Here is a 24,965-nt window from a genome sequence, read left to right on the forward strand (position 1 = left end):
CCTCTGGGGCCTGCATGTTTCCCATTCGCCATCACACTTACCAGGTCAGAGGAAACCTGCAGCTATCTGTCCTATGCAGGGTTCACTTTGGGAACTCCAGTATTAACCCACTTACCCCTCACAAACTCAGAACCACAGAATACCAGGGTTGGCAGGGACCTCAGGTGATCTAGTCCAACCCCCTGCTCCGAGCAGGACCAATCCCCAACTAAATCATCCCAGCCAGGGCTTTGTCAAGCCTGATCTTAAAAACTTCTGAGGAAGGAGATTCCACCACGTCCCTAGGTAACCCATTCCAGTGCTTCGCCACTCTCCTAGTGAAATAGTTTTTCCTAATATCCAACCTAAACCTCCCCCACTGCAACTTGAGACCATTGCTCCTTGTTCTGGCATTTGCCACCCCTGAGAATAGCCTAGCTCCATCCTCTGTGGAACCCCCCTTCAGGTAATTGAAGGCTGCTATCAAATCCCCCCTCACTCTTCTCTTCTGCACACTAAACAATCCCTATTCCCTCAGCCTCTCCTTGTAAGTCATGTGCCCCGTCCCTTGATCATTTTCATTGCCCCCCCCGCTGGACTCTCTCCAATTTCTCCACATCCTTTCTGTAGTGGGAGGACCAAAACTGGACACGATACTCCAGGTTTGGCCTCACCAGTGCCAAATAGAGGGGAATAATCACTTCACTTGATCTGCTGGCAATGCTCTTACTTATACAGCCCAAAATGCCGTTGGCCTTCTTGGCAAGGAGGGCACACTGCTGACTCATATCCAGCTTCTTGTCCACTGTAACCCCTAGGTCCTTTTCCATAGAACTGCTGTCTAGTCGGTCCCCAGCCTGTAGCATGCATGGAATTCTCCCATCCAAAGTGCAGGACTCTGCACTTGTCCTTGTTGAACCTCATCAGATGTCTTTTGGCCCAATCCTCCAATTTGTCTAGGTCTTTCTGGACCCTATCCCTACCCTTCAGTTTATCTACCTCTGGCCCCAGTTTAATATCAGTAGTAAACTTGCTGAGAGTGCAATCCATCCCATCATCCAGATCATTAATGAAGATATTGAACAAAACTGGCCCCAGGACTGACCCTTGGGGCACTGGCTGATACCAGCTGCCAACTAGACATGGAGCCATTGATCACTACCCATTGAGCCCGACAATCTAGCCAGCTTTCTATCCACCGTAGAGTCCATTCATCCAGCCCATACGTCTTTAACTTGCTGGCAAGAATATTGTGGGAGACCGTATCAAAAGCTTTGATAAAGTCAAGGAATAACATGTCCACTGCTTTCCCCTCATCCACAGAGCCAGTTATCTCCTCCTAGAAGGCAATCAGGTTCATCAGCCTTGACTTGCCCTTGGTGAATCCATGTTGACTGTTCCTGATCAACTCTGCAAAGGCTGCTTTTTCTCACTCAATGCAAGGACCTGAAAGATATTGAAAAGGCCTCATTTTTAAAACTCTCTCCAGAATGCTACCTCCCATTTTTCTCAAGCTTAAAGTAGCATCTTCTCTGTCTTCAGAGCAATGTGAGCATTTCACAGTTTTGATAAAGTTTTGACATGGCTCTTCAGATAGTGGGACTAGTCCCAGTAGCACTTGGTACTTGAGTGCCTTCTGTTCAAGGATTTAATTGGTTTCCTAGATGTGCTTCAAATCCCACAGGAGCTGAGAGCAGGGTGCTCCCCCCCTTCTCTAGATCAGGGGTTCTCAATCTCTTTCTGAAGCCCCTCCCACCACACTATAAAAACTCCATGGCCCACCTGTGCCACAACTATGTTTCTGCATGCCTCTTCCACTGGAGGTGACTCACGAGCAGATTAATGTGGAGGCAGGCCTGGAGTCTACCTGAACAGCAATTGTAGACTAACTAAACTATTAAAAAATAATCACAGTTAATTGAGAGTAAAAAAGTCAATCGCAATTTTAATCGCACTGTTAAACAATAGAATACCATTCGTTAAAATATTTTTGGATGTTTTCTACATTTTCAAATATAGTGATTTCAATTAAAACACAGAACAGAGTACAGCACCCACTTTATATTATTAAAAATATTTCCACTGTAAAAAAACAGCATTTTTCAATGCACGTAATACAAGTGCTGTAGTGCAATCTCTATCATGAAAGTTGAACTTACATGTGAATTATGTAAAAAAAAATTTGAATTAAAAAATAAATGTAAAATTGTAGCGCTACAAGTCCACTCAGTCTACTTCTTGTTCAGCTGCTCAGACAAACAAGTTTGTTTACATTTGTAGGAGATAATGCTACCCGCTTCTTGTTCATAATGTCACCTGAAAGTGAGAACAGGCATTCTCATGGTACTCTTGTAGCCAGCGTCACTAGATATTTATGTGCCAGAGGCGCTAAATATTCATATGTCCCTTCACACTTCAACCACCATTGACAGGTTCTGCTTGCTAACAGTCGAAAGCAGAGCTGACTGACGCATGTTCGTTTTCATCATCTGAGTCAGATGCCAGCAGCAGAAGGTTGATTTTCTTTTTTTGGTGGTTTGGGTTCTGTGGTTTCTGCATCGGAGTGTTGCTCTTTTAAGACTTTGGAGAGCAAGCTCCACACCTCATCCCTCTCAGATTTTGGAAGGCACTTCAGATTCTCAAACCTTGGGTCAGTGCTGTAGCTATATTTAGAAATCTCACATTGGTACCTTCTTTGTATTTTGTCAAATCTGCAGCAAAAATGTTCTTAAAATGAACAACGTGCTGGGTCATCATCTGAAACTGCTATAACATGAAATGTAGGGCAGAATGCAGGTAAAATAGAGTTAGAGACATACGATTCTCCCCCAAGGAGTTCAGTTTAATTTAATCAATTAATTCAAATTTAATTAACGCATTATTATTTTAACAAGCATTATGAGCATGGAAGCATGTCCTCTGGAATGGTGGCCAGCATGAAGAGGCATATGAATGTTTAGCATATCTGGCATGTAAATACCTTGCAATGCCGGCTACAACAGTGCCATGCGAATGCCTGTTCTCACTTTCAGGTGACATTGTAAATAAGAAGTGGGCAGCATTCTCTTTATCTCCCGTAAATGTAAACAAACTTGCTTGTCTTAGCGATTGGCTGAATGAGAAGGACTGAGTGGATTTTAACGTTTTACATTGTTTTGTTTTTGAGTGCAGTTATGTAACAAAAAAAAATACATTTGTAAGTTGCACTTTCACAATAAAGAGATTGCACTACAGTACTTGTAGGAGGTGAACTGAAAAATACTGTTTCTTTTTATCATTTTTACAATGCAAATATTTGTAATAAAAATATCAAGTGAGCACTTGTATTGTTTCAATTGAAATCAATATTTGAAAATGTAGAATAGCCAAAATACATTTCAATTGGTCTTCTATTGTTTAACAGTGCAATTAAAATTTGAATAATCATTATTTTTTTAATTAATTGCACGAGTTAAATGCGATTAATTGCCAGCCCTAAATTTTTTTTTACAAATATCTGCTCTCTAAAAATAAGATAGTATTTTTCAATTCACCTCATACAAGTATAGTAGTCCAATTGCTATCATGAAAAACACAACTTACATGTTTTGATATTTTACATAATTGCACACAAATAAAATAATGCAAAACTTCAGAGCCTACAAGTCAAAGCATGAAGGGGCATACGAATGTTTAGCATATCTGGCAAGTAAATACCTTGCAATGCTAGCTACAACAGCGTCATGTGAACACCTGTTCTCACTTTCGGGTGATGTAAATAAAAAGCGGACAGCATTATCGCCTGTAAATGTAAACACACCTATTTGTCTTAGCGATTGGCTGAACAAGAAGTAGGACTGAGTGGACTTGTATGAAGTGAATTGAAAAACAGTTATTTTTTATTTTATAGTGCAAATATTTGTAATAAAATATATAGTGAGCACTGTACACTTTGTATTCTGTGTTTTAACTGAATATATTTGAAAATGTAGAAAAACATCCAAAATTTTAAAAATATTAAGTGTGATTAAAATTGTGATTAATGGCAACTATTTGTTTCAATACATTAGTTTGCTTTGCATTAATCATATCCATTAACTGCAATTCATTGACAGCCCTAAGACCAACCCATCCAAACCTGGCATAATTCCCAGACTGCTGGGAAATGGCACGATGAGCACAAAAGTGTGGCTGGCTGACCAGCTGCTGCTTTGCAAATGTCCTGAATAGGAACTGCGCTAGGAAAACGGCTGAAGCAGCTTGCGTTCTAGTCGAAAGAGCCAATAGTCTATGGGGTGGTGTGATGTTAGCAAACTGGCAGCACAAATGAATGCAAGAGGAAATCCTCTGAGTAGAAACCGGTTTACCTTTCACCGTCCATGACAGGTAACTGTGTTGAGGCTCTAGAGGGTCTGGTGCGGTCCAATTAGAAGACTAAAGCTCTCCTCATGTCCAACGAATGACACTTGTACTCACCTCTGTGTGGGGGAGGCTTCAGAGGAGTTGGAGGGACACACACACAAGACCTGGTGACCACAGGCAATGAAAGGCAACCCCCAAGGATCGGTGCCCCAGCCTTGTTCTGGAGCAAAATTCCATTCCTGCAGAGTCATGCTGCTACTACCAACACAACCATTGAAAAGACCCTTGAGGCAGATGATAGGTAACCTGTACTGAAAATAGTCTTTAGGGAATCCTGAGAGCTGAAGCCAGAAGACCCTCCTCATAACTACTGCTGTAGAAACTGAACTGCCAACACAGTTGCCTGTGACAATAGAAGCCTGCAGAGATGTCCTGGTGAGGAGTTAGCCTTCTGCAATAATTGCCTAGAACTGCTCTTGTCAGTAGATATTAAATAAGAGTTCAGCTTGGTACAATTTGTGTGGTTGCACTTCGTCATTAAAGCCTGGTAGTTGGCAATTCTCAACTGTAAAGCAGTTGAAGTTTGTTTGTTTCTTTAAACCTACGAGATCCCTTAAGATTTTTATCATAGAGCATAGATATCCTTTAAGCCGAGGGCAGCAAACCAGACACCCTGTTCCACAGAAGGAATGATGGAAGTTAGGATAACCTGTTTACTTCAGGTATTTAGTTCTTAGATCCAAAATAGGTCAAGCTGCCTTTTGCTTTGGGAATAAGGAAAATAGCAGAAATAAAAGCCTAGAGGTAGAGGAATTTCCTCTATGGCTCCTGCCAGGAGAGATTAGATCTCCTGCTGAAGAATGGCCTTATGAGAGTGGGAAAGAGGGTGAGAGAAACAAATTAAAGGGAATATCCCATGTCCACCGTGCTTTGGACCCAGGGATCTGATGTGATGCAAATCTAAGCAAAGAAGAAGGTAGGACAATCAGTTTGCAAAAATATGGGTAGGAACAAGGTGTTCTGCAAGTATGGGCACACTGCCCTTGACAAACCCATCAAAATGCAAGTTTTTAGACTGGGATGCTGGATGAAAGGAACCTGCTGTCGCAGATGAGTGGTCCCCTCATGTAATTCCTGCCCCTTCTTCTTGTCAGGTCTTGGGACAGAAAAATAAAGCTCTGATATCTGTGAGCTTACTAGGGCAAAAATTGCTTCCCATGTAGCCAATGTGTAAATTCCAAGCCTGTGCAGCCTGTCATCTGTCTCTTCAGAAAAGGACAATCCCTGAAATGGCAAATCCTGGATGCCTGCTGTACTTCAGGAAGGAGACCAGAGGACTGCTGCCATGAACACCTTATCATACATATGGTGGATGCCATGGATAGAGCTGGTGAGTCAGCCACATCCAAACTATCCTGAAGAGTTGTCCTTGCCACCAGCTTGCCCCTCCTCTACCATGAAAGTTTATTCTTTCCTGGAGTCTTCCAGTAGCCTGTCTTTCAACTTCATGATGTTTTCTCAGAGGACTATGTTGTAGCGACTTAGGAGAGCTTGTTAGCAATTCTTAGCTGTAGGTCTCCTGTCGAATAGTTTATGGCCAAACAAGTCCAGCCTTTGATTCTTTACTCTTTGGTGTCAACACTTGGTGCCCATGCATCTCTCACTCATTTGCTATCACCACCAAAGAGCCTGGAGGCGGGTGAGAGTAGAAGTGTTTGAAGCCCTTAGAAGGGGCATAGTATGTCCCCTGCCCATTTAGCCACGGGTGGGTGGGAAGAAGGGTTTTGCCAGTGTTTTCCAGAAACTGTGTTATTTGGAAGTGCCTCTCTGGAGGGCCCTGCACGAGGCTGTGGTATTTCCTACAGACCTCTTCCACTTTAACATCTAAAACCAAGGCCACCCTCTTAAGCAATTCTTGGTGAGTCTTGTAATCCTCTGGTGGTGGTGGGTCACTCATCACTTCTACAGCCTTGTCTGGTGATGAGAAAGAGGATGCACCAGGATGCTGAGGCAATGGCTGGTCCGACTCTTGCACGGAGGAGCTGTCTGAGCAATTTCCAGTTACGTGGTCCCGATACCGGGGGTTGGAGAACATGTGTGGTGCCGATCTCAGCGCACCTTTAAGGAAGCCCTCTCAGATGGACAAGATGTCCTAGCAGGGGAAGGGACACCCCACAGTACCCAGAAAGGCCATTGGTCTGGTGGTGGGCCCCCTGGTTGCACAGGCCATTGCCTTTTGTGATGTGGTAACTGCTGAGACATCCATGGACCCCCCCAGCTCAGATGGAGGATAAGCTTCCTGTCAGCTACACGACAAATCCTCTTACAAATCCAATGAAGAGGATTTGAGTCCTGGTGGAGCAGAACTCGTGCGGACAGGAGACAGGTAAGCCGAACCCTGAGATGGTGATACTGGGGATGTTAATGGTGGCTTGCCCCCCGGAATGGACCGGCCGCCTAGGTACAAGAACTGGCATTGGTACTGCATGCTCTCGTGGAGCTGGTGTGTGGACCACAGTTGCCAGCACCAACAGTAACCCTTCCTATGCTGCCAGGGACACTCGTACCAAGAGGTTACCAATTCTCTGGCAGCAGCATATGCTTCCAGCATTGTTGGTACCAGAATTGGGTCTGATGTACAGATACTTCAGGGGCTGTCCTCAATGAACCTGGCACAGGTTCCAGAGTTGACAAAGCCCCCTTTGTAGCAGGGGAGCACTCCAGAGAACACTTCCTCTCAGCATCCCTGCCACACTTCTTGCTTCTGGCTGGCCTCAGTATTAAAGATCTTGCTGGACAATGTACCGTGTCTTTGGTATTTAGAGACACAAAACACAGTGCCAGAGACATCTCAGGAGGCACACTCTGTACTCCTGGTACCATGCTTGGAGCCCACTCTGAATCCTACAGCGCTGATGGAGAGCAAAGTGCCACCTCCATAAGAAAATACAAGACTCATTGCTCCATCTTTTTTAGAGCAAGGCTTAAACCCTCTACAAATGTGATACTTGTCCTGATCGTTGGCTCTCCCAAACATTTTAGGCAGCTGGGGTATAGGTCACTGACTAACATCGGTCTGGTACACAACTGGCAAGCTTTGAACCCAGAAGATCCAGTCCTGAGAATTAAATTTGGTCCAAAGGGGATGTAAAAACTAAAACCTAACACTAATGACACACTATATCTAACCATGAAAAGAGAAACCGATTGTACATAGAATGAAGACAATTAGCTTGCGATAGCAAGACTCTAAGGGTACATCTACACTACAGGATTATTCTGATTTTACACAAATTGGTTTTGTAAAACAGATTGTATAAAGTTGAATGCATGCAGCCACACAAAGCACAGTAATTCGGTGGTGTGCATTCATGTACCGAGGCTAGCGTCGATTTCTGGAGTGTTGCACTGTGGGTAGGTATCCCACAGTTCCCGCAGTCTCCCCCGCCATTGGAATTCTGGGTTGAGATCCCACTGCATGATGGTGCAAAAACAGTGTCACGGGTGATTCTGGGTAAATGTCGTCACTCATTCCTTCCTCCGTGAAAACAACGGCAGACAATCATTTTGCACTCTTTTTCCCTGGATTGCCCTGGCAGACGCCATAGCATGGCAATCATGGAGCCCGTTTTGCCTTTTGTCACTGTATGTGTGCTGGATGCTGCTGACAGAGGCGGTAATGCAGCGCTACACAGCAGCATTCATTTGCCTTTGCATGACAGCAGAGATGGTTACCATCCCTATTGTACTGTCTGCCATGCCACTGTAAATTAGCAATGACATGACGGTTATCAGTCGTTCTGCCCTATCTTCTGCTGTCATGGGTGCTCCTGGCTGGCCTTCGCTGAGGTCGGCCAAGGGTGCAAAGACAAAAATGGGAATGAGTCCCCGGGGTCATTCCCTCCTTTATGTTTCATCTAAAAATAGAGTCAGTCTTGCCTAGAATATGAGGCAAGTGTACTAGAGAACCAGTGTACGAGAGAACCAGAGAGCACAGCCGCTCCGTGTCAGATCCTGCACAAATGATAAGCTACATGCCATTCTAGGGGGTGCCCCTGCAACAACCCCACCCGTTGCTTCCCTCGTCCCCCAATCCTCCTGGGCAACCGTGGCAGTGTCCTCCCATTTGTGTGAAGTAATAAAGAATGCAGGATAAGAAACACTGACTTTTTAGTAAGATTAAATGAGGGTGAGGCAGCCTCCAGCTGCTATGACAGTCCAGGTAGGACAGAATCTTTTCTTTGGACATGAAGGGCCGGGGTGGGGGCGGGGCTGATGGAGCTCAGCCCCCAGTTGCTATGATGAAGACAGTTACCAGCCGTTCTGTACCATGTGCTGGGAATGACCGGGAGTCATTCCTATTTTTACCGAGGCCAGCCAGGAGCACTCACAGGATGATGAGGATGGCTATCAGTCATTTTGTACTGTACTGTCTGCCACTGGGGAGGGGAGAAGAGAGGGTGCTGCTGTTCAGTGCCGCAGCATCGCATCTACCAGCAGCATGCAGTAGACATACGGTGACATTGAAAAAAGTCAAGAAACTATTTTTTTCCCTTTTCTTTCATGGGGGGGGGGGGTAAACTGACGAGCTATACCCTGAACCACCCCGGACAATGTGTTTGAACCTACAGGCATTGGGAGCTCAGCCAAGAATGCAAATGCTTTTTGGAGACTGCTGGGACTGTGGGGTAGCTGGAGTCCTCAGTACCCCCTCCCTCCCTCCATGAGCGTCCATTTGATTCTTTGGCTTTCTATTACGCCTGTCACGCAGCACTGTGTTGAGTCCCTGCTGTGGCCTCTGTCATAGCCTGGAGATTTTTTCAAATGCTTTGTCATTTCATCTTCTGTAACAGAGCTGGGATAGAACAGATTTATCTCCCCATACAGCGATCAGATCCAGTATCTCCCGTACGGTCCGTGTTAGAGCTCTTTTTGGATTTGGGACTGCATGGCCACCTGTGCTGATCAGAGCTCCACGCTGGGCAAACAGGAAATGAAATTCAGAAGTTCGCAGGCCTTTTCCTGTCTACCTGGCCAGTGCATCCGAGTTCAGATTGCTGTCCAGAGCGGTCACAATAGTGCACTGTGGGATACTGCCCGGAGGCCAATACCATCAATTTGCGGCCACACTAACCCTAATCCGACATGGCAATACTGATTTCAGCACTACTCCTCTCGTCAGGGAGAAGTACAGAAACCAGTTTAAAGAGCCCTTTATATCGATATAAAGGGCCTCGGTTTAACGCTGCTAAATTGGGTTTAAATGCGTAGTGTAGACCAGACCTTAGTACTTCAACAATGGTCATTGTTAAGAAGGAACTAACGGGGGGTTAGGGCACCTCTCCCCTCATACGAGCAGGCAGTGGTATGTAGCGACAGACACACTCGAGCCATCCCAACAGGTACCGCTGAGTGGAAAAATTCTCTGACAAATGCACATGAGGTGTGCACACATCTGCAATGGAATGGACACGGACACTCCCTCACTTGAAGAGCTGGGTTGTTTGTTCCAGCATTCAGAGCGTCTTTCTTGCTGGCTGGGCAGCACAGTGCCTAGGCACACTGCTCCTGAGGAAGGAGTCAGCTGAACAGCTTGGGCTGAGTGACTGGTTTCCTTTTGCTAAGGGGTGGAGATGGCTGGTAAGAAAAGAGGCTTTGGAGACCACAATAACCTACTGATATGTTAAATAAAACTAAGCACCTTACCAGCATATTGCATTCTGAAGCGGTTAGAACAGCAGCAGAATGAATCTTGTCTCATCATATTATCCTTCCAGGAGAAAAAAAACAAAAACCACCAGACAGTGGTGAACTCTTGAGGCACGCTCCATCCTCGTGGTGAACTGTTAGGGGTGCACAGCTTAAGTCCCTACCTTTAGTTTCTTTGATCATAGAAGGGCAGCAACCACCACTCATTCTTACTAAAGGTACTCAAGCTGTCATGTGACCACTGGACAGCCATGTAAGGAGAGGGTGTAATGGAGGATTTGGAGGTTAATAGGTAATAAAACTAGACAAAGGACTTAAAAGCCTTGTGAGGATTTCCAAGTAAAAGTGTTAAAGATTTAAATCAGTACAGAGATTGTCTGTTTTGAAGTTAATTATGTTTATTACTAGATCAAATTAAAAACAATACAGAGGCTGCTGGAGTCTTATTCCCTCCCATGTTCGCATTAAAAAAAACAACAAAGCACAGCAGTGGACAGGTCAGACAGCAGGAGCCCAAGTGGAGCATGGGAACTGTAGATACATATGGAAGCCTCAGGCTGGGTGGCCAGAGAAGGGTGACACACCTCTCATCCCAGGCATTCCTGATCACCCCAATACAGAACTCATTTAACCCCAGATCGGAGCTCTGTCTCATTCAGAAATTTGGAAGGATGATCTTTAGAAAATGGGTGTAACCACTGAAACTATTTTCCCTGCCTGTCATAAGGCCCTGCTAGTGGAGCAGGAGTTCTCCTAGAAGTCTGGACACAAAGAGGGGATCTACAATACGCAGTTAGCAAAAACAGGACACTTGCTTTCCAGTTCTAAAAAGGAAAAACTGCCAGCCTTGCCCAGGATTACATCCAGACAGCTCCACTCTAGAGTTTGCTAAGAGCCCAACCTGAACCAAAAATCAGACTTAGCATGAGAGGAAAGGGGATGCAGCCCATGATCTGCAATGCTACACCAAATGGAGCAAATGAATAGCTCTTACCCAGAGCTTCCCTATGGGATAGGTTAGCATCAACATTTGTGTTTTGAACACTTTTCTAGAACTAACTTCCTATTTTAAATATATTCCAAAAGCACCTGCCCAACTGGCATCCTAATGGCACTTGTCCTGAGATTGGAATGATGAAATATTGTGCGAAGGACCCACACACACCAGAATGTGTCAGAGCAATGGTCAGTTTTCTCACAAGGCAGGACAATGTAGGGACACAAGTTAAATATTGTACAGCTGCTATTTTAAGATCTATTTTCTGCCCCTTATATTTTAAGCACAATAATGGAGGTGCCCACAGAATCGGTCTAAATATGTAAGGATTTTACTTTGAGTCAAAAAAGGACATGGACTCCCTGGTGTGTTAAACATGAGGAATTCTGATCTCATTTCAATGTGTACACCTAGCTTGGTGCTGGAGTGCAGGTCTACGTCACCAGAAAGGGGGTCCAGTATAAACTGATCAGAAATGAGGTTTACATCCGTATATGTTTATTTAACAGTGGAGTTTATGAGACAACCTTTCTTTATCCAGTGATGCAGGAAACTCAGCAAGGGTGGCAGTGGTTTCCAAGACAGTGCAGACAGATGACAAGACCATCACTCTGAAGTCTGTTCACAGAGAACACTTTGGTCACATCAGGTCAGAGCTCCCTGAGCAGAACTAATATGAGCAGGGGAAACTCTCCTGAAAGTCACTCAGTACTGAGAGAGGCAGGTGACAAAGCTGGTGTAACTGACTTGGAACACTTGCAGGGCACAAGCCCAGCTGCCTTGACTAAATTGTCGTTTTAGGGTGGGAGCCTCCTTTGTGGATAGGTATTTATACCAGACATATAGTATCACCACCTGGAATGAAAAGTCAGTCCATGCAGGTAATATAGCAGATTGGGCAGGAAGCCTGTACATCATCCAGAGAGCTAAACTGTACCTTTTTGGGGGTGGGAAAGCAGAATAGATTTTCCAGTGATGAACAGGACAGCATTCAGTCTAGAGGGAATTAAAGTGAAACCCAGGTACATTAGAAGACTAGAGGGCAGATTCAGAGATGCTGGCAGCTTCCCTTCCTTTTGTAAGCCACAGAAATGGCATCAAAAGGAGTCGACTACTTGCAGCTCTAACTGATTCTCATTTTGTAAACTTGCACACTTGCAAATACTATGGCAATTTTACAATGTCCCAGTTTTACATGTTAACAATTCCAATGCTTACCAGAATGATTCATCAACATTTGAAACCAACCATGATGAATTAAGCTACTGGGAAAACGTACAAAGTGAAGGCCCCGTTCCTTCCAGGAATCTGCCCAAATGCTGATTATCAAGGGCTTCTCCCACACATTGTAAGAAAAGGACAAACAAGAGCAAGCCTGAGCACTAGAAATTTGTACTGTCACTAGTCACATCAGTATCCTGATCCTAGAAGAGTTTTGGTATAAACAGGATTATTTTTCAAAAAAGTTTGTTTATTACTTTGCTGATCAAGAGTCAAAAAGTCACTGCACAACACTACATTTTATTGCTAATCACAAGTCGATGCACCAGATTTCAAAATAATTTGGTTTATAGTGTTTATATAAACAAAGAAAAAACTGCTATAAATGGGGGTCTTGTGTGCACAAGGTCCCTTTACTACAGCGATGTGTCTGTCAGTGAAGAGAATTAAAAGAAAATAACTGAGTATATTTGTACGATTTTTTCTCAACAAAGGGAAACTGCCCAAGTCACTCCATGCAGCTGGAAGGCAGCCAGTCTGCCCACAATCTAAAATCCCTTTCCCAGAGGGTGGGAAAGCCACACATCCTTAAACAATTGCTGCTTTAACTTGTTTATGCTTTACCAGGAGCACGTCAGAACATCTTCAGGATACAAGCAATGCATGGCTCCTGAACAGACAGCTTTCCATTGTTGGGATAGTCAAGTCTATCCAATACAACTAAGAGTGTGTCCAATTAATGCTCTACACAGGATTTAAAAACAGATGCCCTACCAGCTCTGGCCAGACAGAAGAATGTGGCAATACTTCTGCTTCTGAGAGGCACTACACAATCCTTCATCAACAAGTACAGTTCAGTGCATCTTGTAACTGGGTCCTATACTCAGATCTAATTATCCTAGGTAATAGCCGGTGGCAGCATGGCCACAGACGAGGTGCTGGATTCTACAGACACTGCTGCCCTGTCATATCCAATACTGTAGTGTTTGGCTCTCCAGGAGGACCCTTTGGTCTTTATTGCCTTAAGTGAAGTGTACGCTCAAGTACTCTTTGGGGGCTGAATGAATATTCTTGTTAGAGGGCTGCACTGCAGGAGGCTCCAGACAGATTCTTATTTATATGTAGGCACAGACCATTACAACTGAACACAAGTAAGTCTCAAAATATCAAATCAGAACAAAAACTAAATGGAGGGTTAAATAGCTCGTCCAATAGGATTTGATTTTCACATTTCATCTCTTCACACAAACGCCTCCAATCCACTTGGCTCTGCACAGCCTAGGGCTCCACCCTCAGAGGGGAGATGCTGAGAAACAAGAAACTGAAGCTGCTCCAGACAAAAACACACAGATATAAATATAAAAAGGGGTTCAATGTTAAGCACCAGTAATACTGCCTGCTCGGTGCAGGTGTGGCCATTGGAGAGAGACTCCCAGAATCAGGAACGTTATTCAACAAAAACTACACACTTTGTATCCTCCTGCAGCTGCCAAGATGCCCGGGTGAAGTTCCCAGAAGAGTTTGCCACCTGTCAATTTTATCTCAGAGAAGAAGAAACAACGAGAGACTGTTTGAGGAGATAAGCTGTGGAAGGCAGGACTCCAAGCTGGCTTGCCAGATACTTGTTCGGTGCAGCCAACTTCAAGGGAGGAGCCTGCAGGCAGGCATCCGCTGTTGCAACACTGAACGGTTCCACCGTCCAACAATCTCCTTTCAGCTACGGCAGGGTACAGTATTGTAGCGTCCTTTTAAAAACAAAAACACAAAAAACAACCCATGGATTTGAAATGTCCAAGTTTGGCCTCTGTTGTACTGGAGTTTTAGAATCCACTGGGAGGTTGGCATCTCTCCTTCTCTACCATAGGCAGTGCTTACTCCATGATGGCCCGGTACAGTGCAGGTTCGATGTAGTCCTCCCGATAGCGCGAGTTGATCACTCTCTGTCTCTTCCGCTCTTGTTTGACCTCCTTCTCTGTGAAGATTTCTGTGAAGCGCATATCTGAAGCTACTGACTGCAAGAGTAAAGCAGGGTTAGACAGCCAAAGCGCCGCTCAGATTCACGCATTACCCCTCCCCCACACTGCAGAGAAATCGCGTGGGGCAGGGGGTGACGTGACTGTTATGCACAAGCCCACGTGACACTGCAGCATGGAGAGAGAAGCAGCTTAACAAACCTGCAGTCACTAGACCCACTGAAATGATTAATGGGCAAACACAATACTGAGGGCCAAAGGATTCTCGCTCAATGCCAAGTGTGAAGGAGAGCTAGAGGGTCAGTGCAATGATGTCTGCAGCATGCTCCACTCTACGGAGACAGGCAGATTTAAACACCCACTCAGCAGGAATGCCCCGCCCCACCCTTCTTGGACTCGGACACTCTGCATGCTTATTAACAAGTGTTGCACCTGAGCTAGGACAATCAGGTGGGTACACAGGACCTGCCTCTCAGGTCAGCAATGTGCCTGGGTTGTGAATGGTTGCGGAGCTAATGCCTTACTGGAGTGATGCAGGCCAAGGACACCAAGGCACTTTCTGGTGTACCTTACTATTTCAGAGATGCAGGATTTCACTAGTTAAGTCCCATAAACTGTCAGTTAGTGAACAATGAAGGGCTACAGACCTCAGCTAGAGGTGAGCTGAAGTAATGTATCTACAGAAAGATAGATCAGCTAAGGAACAGATAGCAAACATCAAACTTCCAGCACAAGTCTCGCCTTGCAATGCCCTTGCTGCTGTGCACATCAATGGATTTGCTCCCATGAAGGCAAGGCTACTCTCAGGTGAAGTCAAATGGACACCAAGGTGATGGAGCAGACTTTTAGTACCGATGCACACCCCTGCTACTTACCAGCCTTGATCTGACTCTCTTTGGAAGCTCTTCATCAAGGGTGTACACATCATCTCTCTTCGCCATCAGCTGGGATCCATCTTCAAATTCCACCTAGCACATCAATGATACTGTACTGCCTGAGGCCTCCACTACTGCAGAGTCTCCTTCTTCAGTCTCAGCTCGCTAAGTGAGCTCCCATAGCAAATGCTTTCGATAGACGTACTCTCTGGCTTAGCAAGGGGTCATGTGTAAATGAGGGAGGCCGCAGCAGCTGGTTAATATCTAGTATTGGGGACAGACTTTATACAAGCAATAATCCTAAGAGGAGCAGGAAGTGGTGCAGCCCAATCTGCCTAGGGTCAAGGGAATGACCAGTTTTAGGAATAGTCTCAGAACACCTCTGCACAACTTCTCAATAAGCCAGTCCGTCCCTCACTGGGGATTTTTACTCATCAGGCAAACTGGGTGCGTCAATGCCACTCTGGATGTTACCCAAGCAGCAGGGCTGGGAGAAGAGGACGAGATGTACACGAGCACTCTAAAATTCAAGGGTTTTTTGTAAATAAAGAACTTTGCTTCATCCAGGTTCAGCTACAGGAGCTTAAATATTGGGGCCCATTTTCAAATACAGGTGCCTGCAGCTAGGTGGTCAGATAAAAGCAGCCTGATTTTCAGAGGTGGTGAGCCATCCAGAATGCTGCTGAGTTCAGTGGGCACTGCTGGTGCTCGGCACCTCTGAAAATGAGGCTGTTTTCACACCTGAGTCTTTGGAACGTGCCCCTGTTGTGCAGGCTGAGCCCAACCCCTTTAGCATGACCCCAGGATGTCTGGAAGCTGAACAGTTGCACTTGCAGGGCTCACTGCTGAGGCTGGTGGCAGAAGGGCTTAGCTCACAGCGCAGACACAGACTAGATGCCCGTTTCCTATAACCTGCTGCATGGAATCACTTCTCTGCATATCCCATGGATTTGCGTTTCTAGTGCAGAAGGGAAGGGGTGAATAACCCACTCATCTGTACCCGGCTATATATCGGTGGGTCACAAAGGACATCTAGGCGATAACAGGGTCCTCAGCACCCAGTTATTCAGCATTTATGCTCCATCCAGACTAAAGGCTGAGATTTTTACTGTCATAAAAATATCATCTCTTTCTCTATGCAGCTTTTCTTACAATATACCAGGAAAAAACCCCATATCGACCCCATCCCTTCCTGAGTGGGACTTGACTGCAGGAATTAAAGAGGGTCCTAGGCCTTGATTTGCCAGTAGTACCACACTTCTACAAGAGAGCTTCTAAAACAGGCTGCGGGGAGGTGTCTAGAGACTACTGTCATGAGCATTTTATTCAAACAGTGAGAGGTGGAGGGCAGTGGAAAGGAGTAAGAGCTTGGTACCTGGTACATCTGGATGGCATGTGATGCCACAAATTTGGCTCCATAGACTTGTCCATCTGTCCATCTGACTTGCACGACTTCTCCTTCAGCAGGAGGACCCAGCTGAAGACAGTCTCGACTCTGATGGCACAAGAAGGAAAGTCGGGAAATGTGGACAAGTGAGCAGTAACAGCTTCTTTATATTTGCATAAAGATTCAGCAAGCCCAGAGAGATCCATCCCATTTGTATAGGGCCTTCCATCAGAGTCCCAAAGCACCTTATGAACAGCCCTTGAGATAGGTGACAGCGGATGGATTTCTTCATCAAGTAGTTGAAGTACCTACGAGAGGGGATGCCATTTTAGATTTGGTTTTGATGAGCAATGAGGACCTCGTAGGGGATAACCTTGGTTCGAGTGATCATGAGCTGATTCAGTTCAAACTAGATGGGAGGATAAACAAATGTAGATCTCGGATTAGGGTTTTCGATTTCTCGAGGGCTAATTTTAAAGAGTTAAGGAAATTAGTTAAGGAAGTGGATTGGACGGAGGAACTTGCGGATTTAAATGCGGAGGAGGCCTGGAATTACTTTAAGTCGCAGCTGCGGAAATTGTCGGAAGCCTGCATCCCAAGAAAGGGGGAAAAAACCATGGGCAGGAGTTGCAGGCCAAACTGGATGAGCAAGCAACTCAGAGAGGGGATTAGGAGAAAGCAGAAAGCTTACAGGGAGTGGAAGAAAGGCGGGATTAGCAAGGGAAGCTACCTTGGTGAGGTCAGAACATGTAGGGATAAAGTGAGGAAGGCTAAAAGCCGCATTGAACTGGACCTTGCAAAGGGAATCAAAACCAATAGTAAAAGGTTCTACAGCCACATAAATAAGAAGAAAACAAAGAAAGAAGAAGTGGGGCCGCTATACACTGAGGATGGAATGGAGGTTAAGGATAACCTAGGCATGGCCCAATATCTAAATAAGTACTTTGCCTCAGTTTTTAATAAGACGAGTGAGGAGTTTAGCGATGATGGAGGGATGATAAACAGGAATGTGGATATGGAGATGGATATTACCGCATCTGAGGTAGAGGCCAAACTTGAACAGCTTGATGGGACAAAATCGGAGGGCCCGGACAATCTCCATCCGAGGATATTAAAGGAACTGGCACGTGAAATTGCGAGCCCGTTAGCGAGAATTTTTAAGCAATCTATAAACTCGGGGGTTGTGCCGTATGACTGGAGGATTGCTAACATAGTCCCTATTTTTAAGAAAGGGAAGAAAAGTGATCCGGGTAATTATAGGCCTGTTAGCTTGACGTCTGTAGTGTGTAAGGTCTTGGAAAAAATTTTAAGGGAGAAAGTAGTCAAGGACATAGAGGTCAATGGTAATTGGGACGAACTGCAACATGGATTTACTAAAGGTAGATCATGCCAAACCAATCTGATCTCCTTCTTTGAGAAGGTGACGGATTACTTAGATAAAGGAAATGCGGTAGATCTAATTTACCTCGATTTCAGTAAGGCGTTTGACACGGTTCCGCATGGGGAACTGTTAGTTAAATTGGAATAGATGGGGATGAATATGAAAGTTGTAAGGTGGATAAGGAACTGGTTAAAGGGGAGACTCCGGCGGGTCGTCTTGAAGGGTGAACTGTCAGGCTGGAAGGAGGTTACTAGTGGAGTCCCTCAAGGATCGGTTTTGGGACCGATCTTATTTAACCTTTTTATTACCGACCTTGGCACAAAGAGCGGGAATGTGCTAATAAAGTTTGCGGATGACATGAAGTTGGGGGGTATTGCTAACATGGAGAAGGACAGGGATACTACTCAGGAAGATCTGGACCACCTTGTGAACTGGAGTAAGAGTAATAGGATGAAATACAATAGTGAGAAGTGCAAGGTCATGCACTTAGGGATTAATAATAGGAATTTTAGATATACGTTGGGGACGCATCAGTTGGAAGCGACGGAGGAGGAGAAGGACCTTGGGGTATTGGTCGATAGCAGGATGACTATGAGCCGCCAACGTGATACGGCTGTTAAAAAAGCAAATGCGATTTTAGGATGCATTAGGCGAGGTATTTCCAGCAAGGATAAGGAGGTGTTAGTACCGTTATATAAGGCGCTGGTGAGACCCCATCTGGAATATTGTGTGCAGTTCTGGTGTCCCATGTTCAAGAAGGATGAATTCAAACTGGAACAGGTCCAGAGACGGGCTACTAGGATGATCCGAGGAATGGAAAACCTGCCTTATGAAAGGAGACTCAAAGAGCTTGGTTTGTTTAGCCTGCCCAAAAGAAGGCTGCGGGGGGATATGCTTGCTCTATATAAATATATCAGGGAGGTTAACGTTAGGGAGGGAGAGGAATTATTTAAGTTTAGTACTAATGTAGGCACGAGGACGAATGGGTACAAACTGGATATTAGGAAGTTTAGACTTGAAATTAGACGAAGGTTTCTAACCATTAGGGGAGTGAAGTTTTGGAACAGCCTTCCGAGGGAAGTAGTAGGGGCAAAAGACTTATCTGGCTTCAAGACTAAACTTGATAAGTATATGGAGGGGATGTTATGATGGGATAGTTTAATTTGGGCAATTGATCTTGGATTATCACCAGATAAGTCTGCTCAGTGGTTTGCGGGGAGATGTTGGATGGGATGGGAACTGAGTTACTGCAGAGAATTCCTTCTTGGTTGCTGGTGGGTGAGTCTTGCCCACATGCTCAGGGTTTAGCTGATCGCCATATTTGGGGTCGGGAAGGAATTTTCCTCCAGGGCGCATTGGCAGGGGCCCTGGAGGTTTTTCGCCTTCCTCTGCAGCGTGGGGCATGGGTCGCTTGCTGGTGGATTCTCTGCAGTTTGAGGTCTTCAAACCAGTTTTGAGGATTTCAATAACTCAGTCCTGGGTTAGGGGTTGTTATAAAAGTGGATGGGTATGGTTCTGTGGCCTGCCTTGTGCAGGAGGTCAGACTAGATGATCATATTGGTCCCTTCTGACCTATGAGTCTATGAGGTGGAAATTCCCATCTAGAGACAGGGAAATTGTGCCACAACTAAACCATCAGTTCATAAACACAGGGTGTTTCCTGCTCCCAGCTATTTCAAATGGTCTGCAATTTCAAAGTCAAGCTTCGTGGATCCTTTCTTTCTCCTGGCTCAGCTCGTTACAGAGACCCTGAACACAACCTGCATCCTCAGTGACAACTGTGCAAATGCACTGCCTTGTTGTTTGCCCTTCACTACTGCACCTCCCAGCCCTGCGTAGTAGCCACATGGCCACCTCCATACATCAAGTGCCTCTGAAAAGGGGCCTTTCCAAGGTGCCTGAGGCACAGAGAATGCAAGTTTGGCACAGGAATAGCTCCATGCTGCTATTAACATCACTGAAGAAGATATGGCGACCAGCAAATAAGCCTTCTGTCTACAGGCTACAGTTCAGCCACAACTGCCTTGCTCTGTATATAAAACCCACCCAGCCCACCCATGCAGTTTGGTACAGAACTGAAAACAAAGACAACAGCTAACTAAAGGCCTGACAAGGACAATGAATACGGCTGCTCATAAGTCAGAAAGAAGACCAATACAGGCACTTTGCAACCAAAGCATGAAGTTAGACAAGGACAGGTTTTTAACTGGGAAGAAATCTAAAAAGCTGTAAGAAATTCTCCGCTCAGATTACAGTATTTTCCACCATATGAATGGTCATTAACCCCCTAGAGATGTTGGCAGACAGACACATTTGCTCCCACAATGGTGATAGTTTCCTTGTACCACATGCCCTCTAGTGGAGCAGCTCTCTTATTTCACAACATACCACAATGTCCTCTGGATAGAGGTTATCGCTGAAGGAGCCATCATCAAAGTTGACTTCATAGAAGGTTTCCTTTGTCAGACTGACCACTTCGCACTGATAGAAACGACCGTTCTTGTGCTTGCTGATTACCATTTGACCAGCTGAGAGATCCTGCAGAGCAGCTTTAGCTCGCTGAGAGGAGAAGAGCTCTTGTTAGACAGCTGAAATGAAGGTCAGTGTACTGGCACTGAACATGGACCTTGGCAGATGAGAAGAGACAGAACTACGTTGTTGCTAAGAGTTCTTAATTACACATAGGATCCACCAGTGAACTGAAGTCAATCTTTAAAAGAGTGCTTTAAATGCTTAAAAACCAAACCAGTCAGCTGCAGCGACCAAGATGGCCTGAGCTATGCACAACACTACCTAGAGAGTTACAAGCTCTCGCTTGTTAGAGTAAGTTCCTCAAGACATTTTGAGGACTTTGCAGCAAGCCCTTTACAGGCCCCTCTCGAGCAGAATGCTGCAGTTCATTTGGTAGAAGGGCTGCATGGGAATGTTACTCGCTGGCTAGTCAACAGAACATGACATTCCACTGGGATCCCAGTACTAACTCTGCACGTTAGTATCACTGACTTTTCACATACACACACAAGCTATTCCTTCTCATGACAGCTCCAAGGGGAGGTGGTTCTCAGTCACTTTATAGACAAAACCATCTTACCTCTAGCACAGCCGACAGCTTTTCAGTTTCCCTTGATACTCTGGCCTACTCCAGAACAAATTCTAGTTGTGTCCCAAATACTCACCTCTGCCTGGGATGGAATCTTATGCCTAAAGCAGGTAATGAAGACGACAAATGGCCAGTCATCAGGCTGCATCATGACTCCAGCTGCTTGAGCACAGCTGACATGAAAGGATGTAGGACAGCGACCATGAGAGCACTGCACACAGCAACCTGAAATTCTCTTCCTCCGCTTCTTACAGAAGATACATTTCTGCAGACAGGAAACTAGAGATTACTGCTCAGCTTTGGCTTTCCCCAGGCACAGAATGCTGACAGGCTCCCCAGGTGTTACCAGAAATACCCTTTTTTGTTACTACATTATTCCAATTAATCTCTATCCCAGAAAGGCACCATGCTTTATTATATTCTAGAGAGAGAAGGGCACTTGTTTTATTTCATAACAGGGAAGGAATCTCCGGAGTGACAAATAGGGACAAAGGCAAAAAAGTAACTGTCTATAATATACCAATCCAACAAGCTGAATAGCAAAACATGTGAACTGAAATGTCTGTGAGGAAAGGAGATCTGGACCCACATCATTCTACCACATTTCAGCAAGGACAAAAGTTAATGGCCCACTGCAATTCCTAGCTGTAGTTGTACAAGGACAGAAACAGGCCAGAGGGCTAGAGTAACATTATACCCCAAAGGATTTCATAAAACCAGAGACAGAATTTCAGAAGGGAGGAGAATTGAGGAGAATTTGTACAGATGCAGATTCCATAACCTTATCCTAAAGGCAGAAGGCTAGATTTGGGCCAGCAGATTTGTGGTAACTGATGGACGTCACAAACACTGGTTTATATTCTTAAAGCAGGATTGAGCAAACAGAGGAAAAGGCTCTAAAATATACATATTTCTAAAAATTAGTTGTGCCAGCCAGGAAGTCCCATATCTTACAGCTAAAGTCAACATACAGCTTTTTATTTAAAAATTCTCACCTTGTTTGCCCCGAAATACTGAAGGTTTTTTAACAGAGTGGTTCAGACCATTGTCATTTTTAGGTACAGGGGTTTTGAGGATAAATTAAATGATTGTGAACACTTTGAGAACAGCTGATGAAAAGTGATATATAAGAAATAAGCATTAAGTATTTGCACCTTCTCCTAATTCCGTGAGTCTCAGACCTCACGAGTGCCTAGACTGTAAAAATCCTTAAAAAAGAAGAACACTAAAAATGAAAAAGCTGCCCAGGACTCACTCATATGCAGAATAGGCTTCCTCAGATGGAACAGATCTACCTATCATACACATGCAGAGATGCTTTAGGGGCTACGTCACGATCCAATCTCATCACTGTCACCTCAGACTCTTCAATGGTTGAGAATGTACTTGGTAGTGGTCTCCTCTCTATTATGCTGCTGGACCAGTGCCTCCAAGTCCACTGGTCAAATCCCACCCCACCTCTTCTGCTAGTGCTGCACTAGATTGCTTGCTTGGATAGTTAATAGCAAGGTATCATGTGACACAGCCATACAAAGCTCAGCTCTTTCCTTCTGGATTGAAGGGAACTCACTCCTTTAGATAGAAGAGGAGGAAGGGTGAATCTAATGTTCTTTAAACCGAGTTTGTAGACAAGCTAACCAGACCCAGCTTTTATTTTAATTTAAAGTGCCTAGACATTCCTGCATAAGATACCAACATATTACTGTATTATGCAATTCAAATCACTAGCTAAATTATAACAAGACTCTATACTAACCCCCTTGTTACTTCTAACTTCGGGTAATTATTGTGCTCTGTGTTAGTACCCAAGAACAAAGCTAGGCTTAGGAGAGTAGGGAATACCCTAACTGGATTTATTTAACAAACCATCTCCCAACTATCAGAGCTCAGATTTTCTCTGACCTAATTAACAGAGAGGAGTTGTCTCCTTCAGGAGGAGAATAGAAAACTCCACAGATACGACCTGAGTGAAAACAACAAGCCAAACAATAAAAAGCAACTAAGAGTCATGTGGCACCTTATAGACTAACAGATGTATTGGAGCATGAGCTTTCGTGGGTGAACACTCACTTTGTCAGACGTATTCACCCACAAAAGCTCATGCTCCAATACATCTGTCAGTCTATAAGCTGCCACAGGACTCTTTGTTGGGTTTTTTTGTTGTTTTTTTTAAACAGATTCAGAGTAACAAGGCTACCCCTCGGATACTTGAAGCCTAAACTGTGAATCTCAGATGTTTCTTACAAGTCTGAAGCGCTGCAGGGGGATTTTGCCAACATCCACCGGACTACGCTCTGCAATATTCACAAATTTTGCCTCCAGTACAGCTACAGCACACATCACATGGACCCACCTGCCAGAATTGGAGAGCGAAAAAAAGTCAGTACACACTGGAGAAAGACATTTGAGAATTTAAGCAAGTTTAGTGCTAATGAAGTGTAGCAGATTGGCAATCCCTCCGGCTCTAAGAATGAAATCCTTTGTTGATCCATACAGCAGACTGGAGCTCACGTAGTGCAAGCCTCCCTCACATTAGTCCTGATAATGGAGATGTCTAGGAGCAAAAGTGGACTTCATCCCATTCAGTTCTTGGCCTTTCCACTGAGGTGAACAAGGGAGTGATTGAGTGAGACTTGTGCTGGTGGTATTTGTGCTGCAGGCACACGTGCCCTACAAGCTTGTTTGACTCAGGCCACAGACCTGTCAGATAACTATTTACAGTCACTACTGACCCGGTTTTGAAACAGTGACCTAGAGGTCAAAGGCCACTCCCAGAGTCTTCAGGCCAAGTTCCCATAATTTACCCCTTAGCACTGCACATTAAGATTCAGATACTAAATACCAATGTATTTTGCATCCAAGAACTTTAGACATACTAGCCAAATTAATCTGCGTCCTTTTCCATTAAACAGTCGCATATGCTGTAGCTGCCCCAAGTCAGCCTTGAGACAGAACATGCTGCATTATAGGAGGCCCCATCTCCCAAAGCCAGTGAAGTGCCATTTGAGAAAAAAGTCAGAGGAACCTTTGTGGCTGTCCTGTGATGCAGACGCCTGCAGCTAAGCCCTGAGCTGAAGACACTAGCAGTGTAAATTCAGACAGTCTATTAGCAGAGATGAGGTACGTGGAGCCTTTGGTTGCTGTATGGGGCATGATCTCTCTGTAACCTGGTATTCAGAGTTCCCAGCCCTTCAGATGGCTCTGGGAACCAAAGACAATTTTACTTATCAAGAGACTAAGCAGTTAATAGCTATCACCACCTTGGGATGGGGAATTCCCTGGGAAGTTAGTGACTGGCAGTCAGTCTCTGTGATACTGCACCATTCACCCAAGTCCTGGTGCAATAGGCACCATATGCTCACATCCTGAACTATGTAATATATGTTTACAACCCTCTGCATCAATCCTGTCAATCCATCTGGAAGATGCCCTTGGTCACTACATCATCCCTGCAGCACACTCGCACTAAGCAGTGCACTTTTAACAGCCTCACAAGTGCTCATGTGCTGCACTGCTCCACAGAAAAAGTTGGAATACTCACTTGTCATCATTGGCTCTCTGCAGCGCACCTCCTCGTAATGAACACAAGCAGCAGTCCTGCCACAAGGAAGAAAACGAGGACCCACGTTATTTGTCAAGGAAGACGTAAGCTTGAGCCAGAAAGCCTCACTGTGACAACACATTCAGAGAAATAGCTCTGTTGCCAATTAGCCCCACTGGTACAATCACTTTGCAGAGGACAGCCTAATTAAGAGCTATCAACGGCCTCCTGCTTTTCAGAAATGGACCCACCTCATAGTTCTCTAGATACTCAGAGGTGGAGTAAACAAGAAGAGCTATTCTAAAGCTGGGTGGGAAAAACCCTGAGAGCCAATGCTGTGAGCTCATACCAGAGAAACAAAATCCTATCCCAACCAGGCATAGCTGAAGCTGGGAACAAACCCCTCTGGTGGATGCAACGCAAGGGGCTGGCCCCTGGAAGAGATGCAGTGGTCTCTTCTG

At 45.0% G+C, this 24,965-nt stretch overlaps 1 protein-coding gene across 4 annotated transcripts in view; it reads right to left on the reverse strand.

Moving 5' to 3' along the window:
- Positions 1-1,342: 1,342 nt before the first annotated feature.
- KDM4A (lysine demethylase 4A) overlaps positions 1,343-24,965 on the reverse strand; it is a 59,886-nt gene continuing 36,263 nt past the window's right edge. For 2 of the 4 annotated variants that reach the window (XM_030574129.1, XM_030574125.1), the window contains exons 15-21: positions 24,505-24,560; positions 23,208-23,316; positions 21,040-21,228; positions 20,252-20,422; positions 16,471-16,590; positions 15,096-15,188; positions 10,410-14,259 (exon numbers count right to left, since the gene is read on the reverse strand). In XM_030574129.1, the coding sequence (XP_030429989.1) occupies positions 14,119-14,259; positions 15,096-15,188; positions 16,471-16,590; positions 20,252-20,422; positions 21,040-21,228; positions 23,208-23,316; positions 24,505-24,560 (879 nt within the window). In that variant the 3' untranslated portion in view covers positions 10,410-14,118. Of the gene's footprint in view, positions 1,426-10,409; positions 14,260-15,095; positions 15,189-16,470; positions 16,591-20,251; positions 20,423-21,039; positions 21,229-23,207; positions 23,317-24,504; positions 24,561-24,965 lie in introns of those variants that run through there. The other 2 variants (XM_030574128.1, XM_030574126.1) reach the window with 2 other exon arrangements.

Source organism: Gopherus evgoodei, chromosome 8 (assembly GCF_007399415.2).
Source record: "Gopherus evgoodei ecotype Sinaloan lineage chromosome 8, rGopEvg1_v1.p, whole genome shotgun sequence".
Classification (NCBI taxonomy): domain Eukaryota; kingdom Metazoa; phylum Chordata; order Testudines; family Testudinidae; genus Gopherus; species Gopherus evgoodei.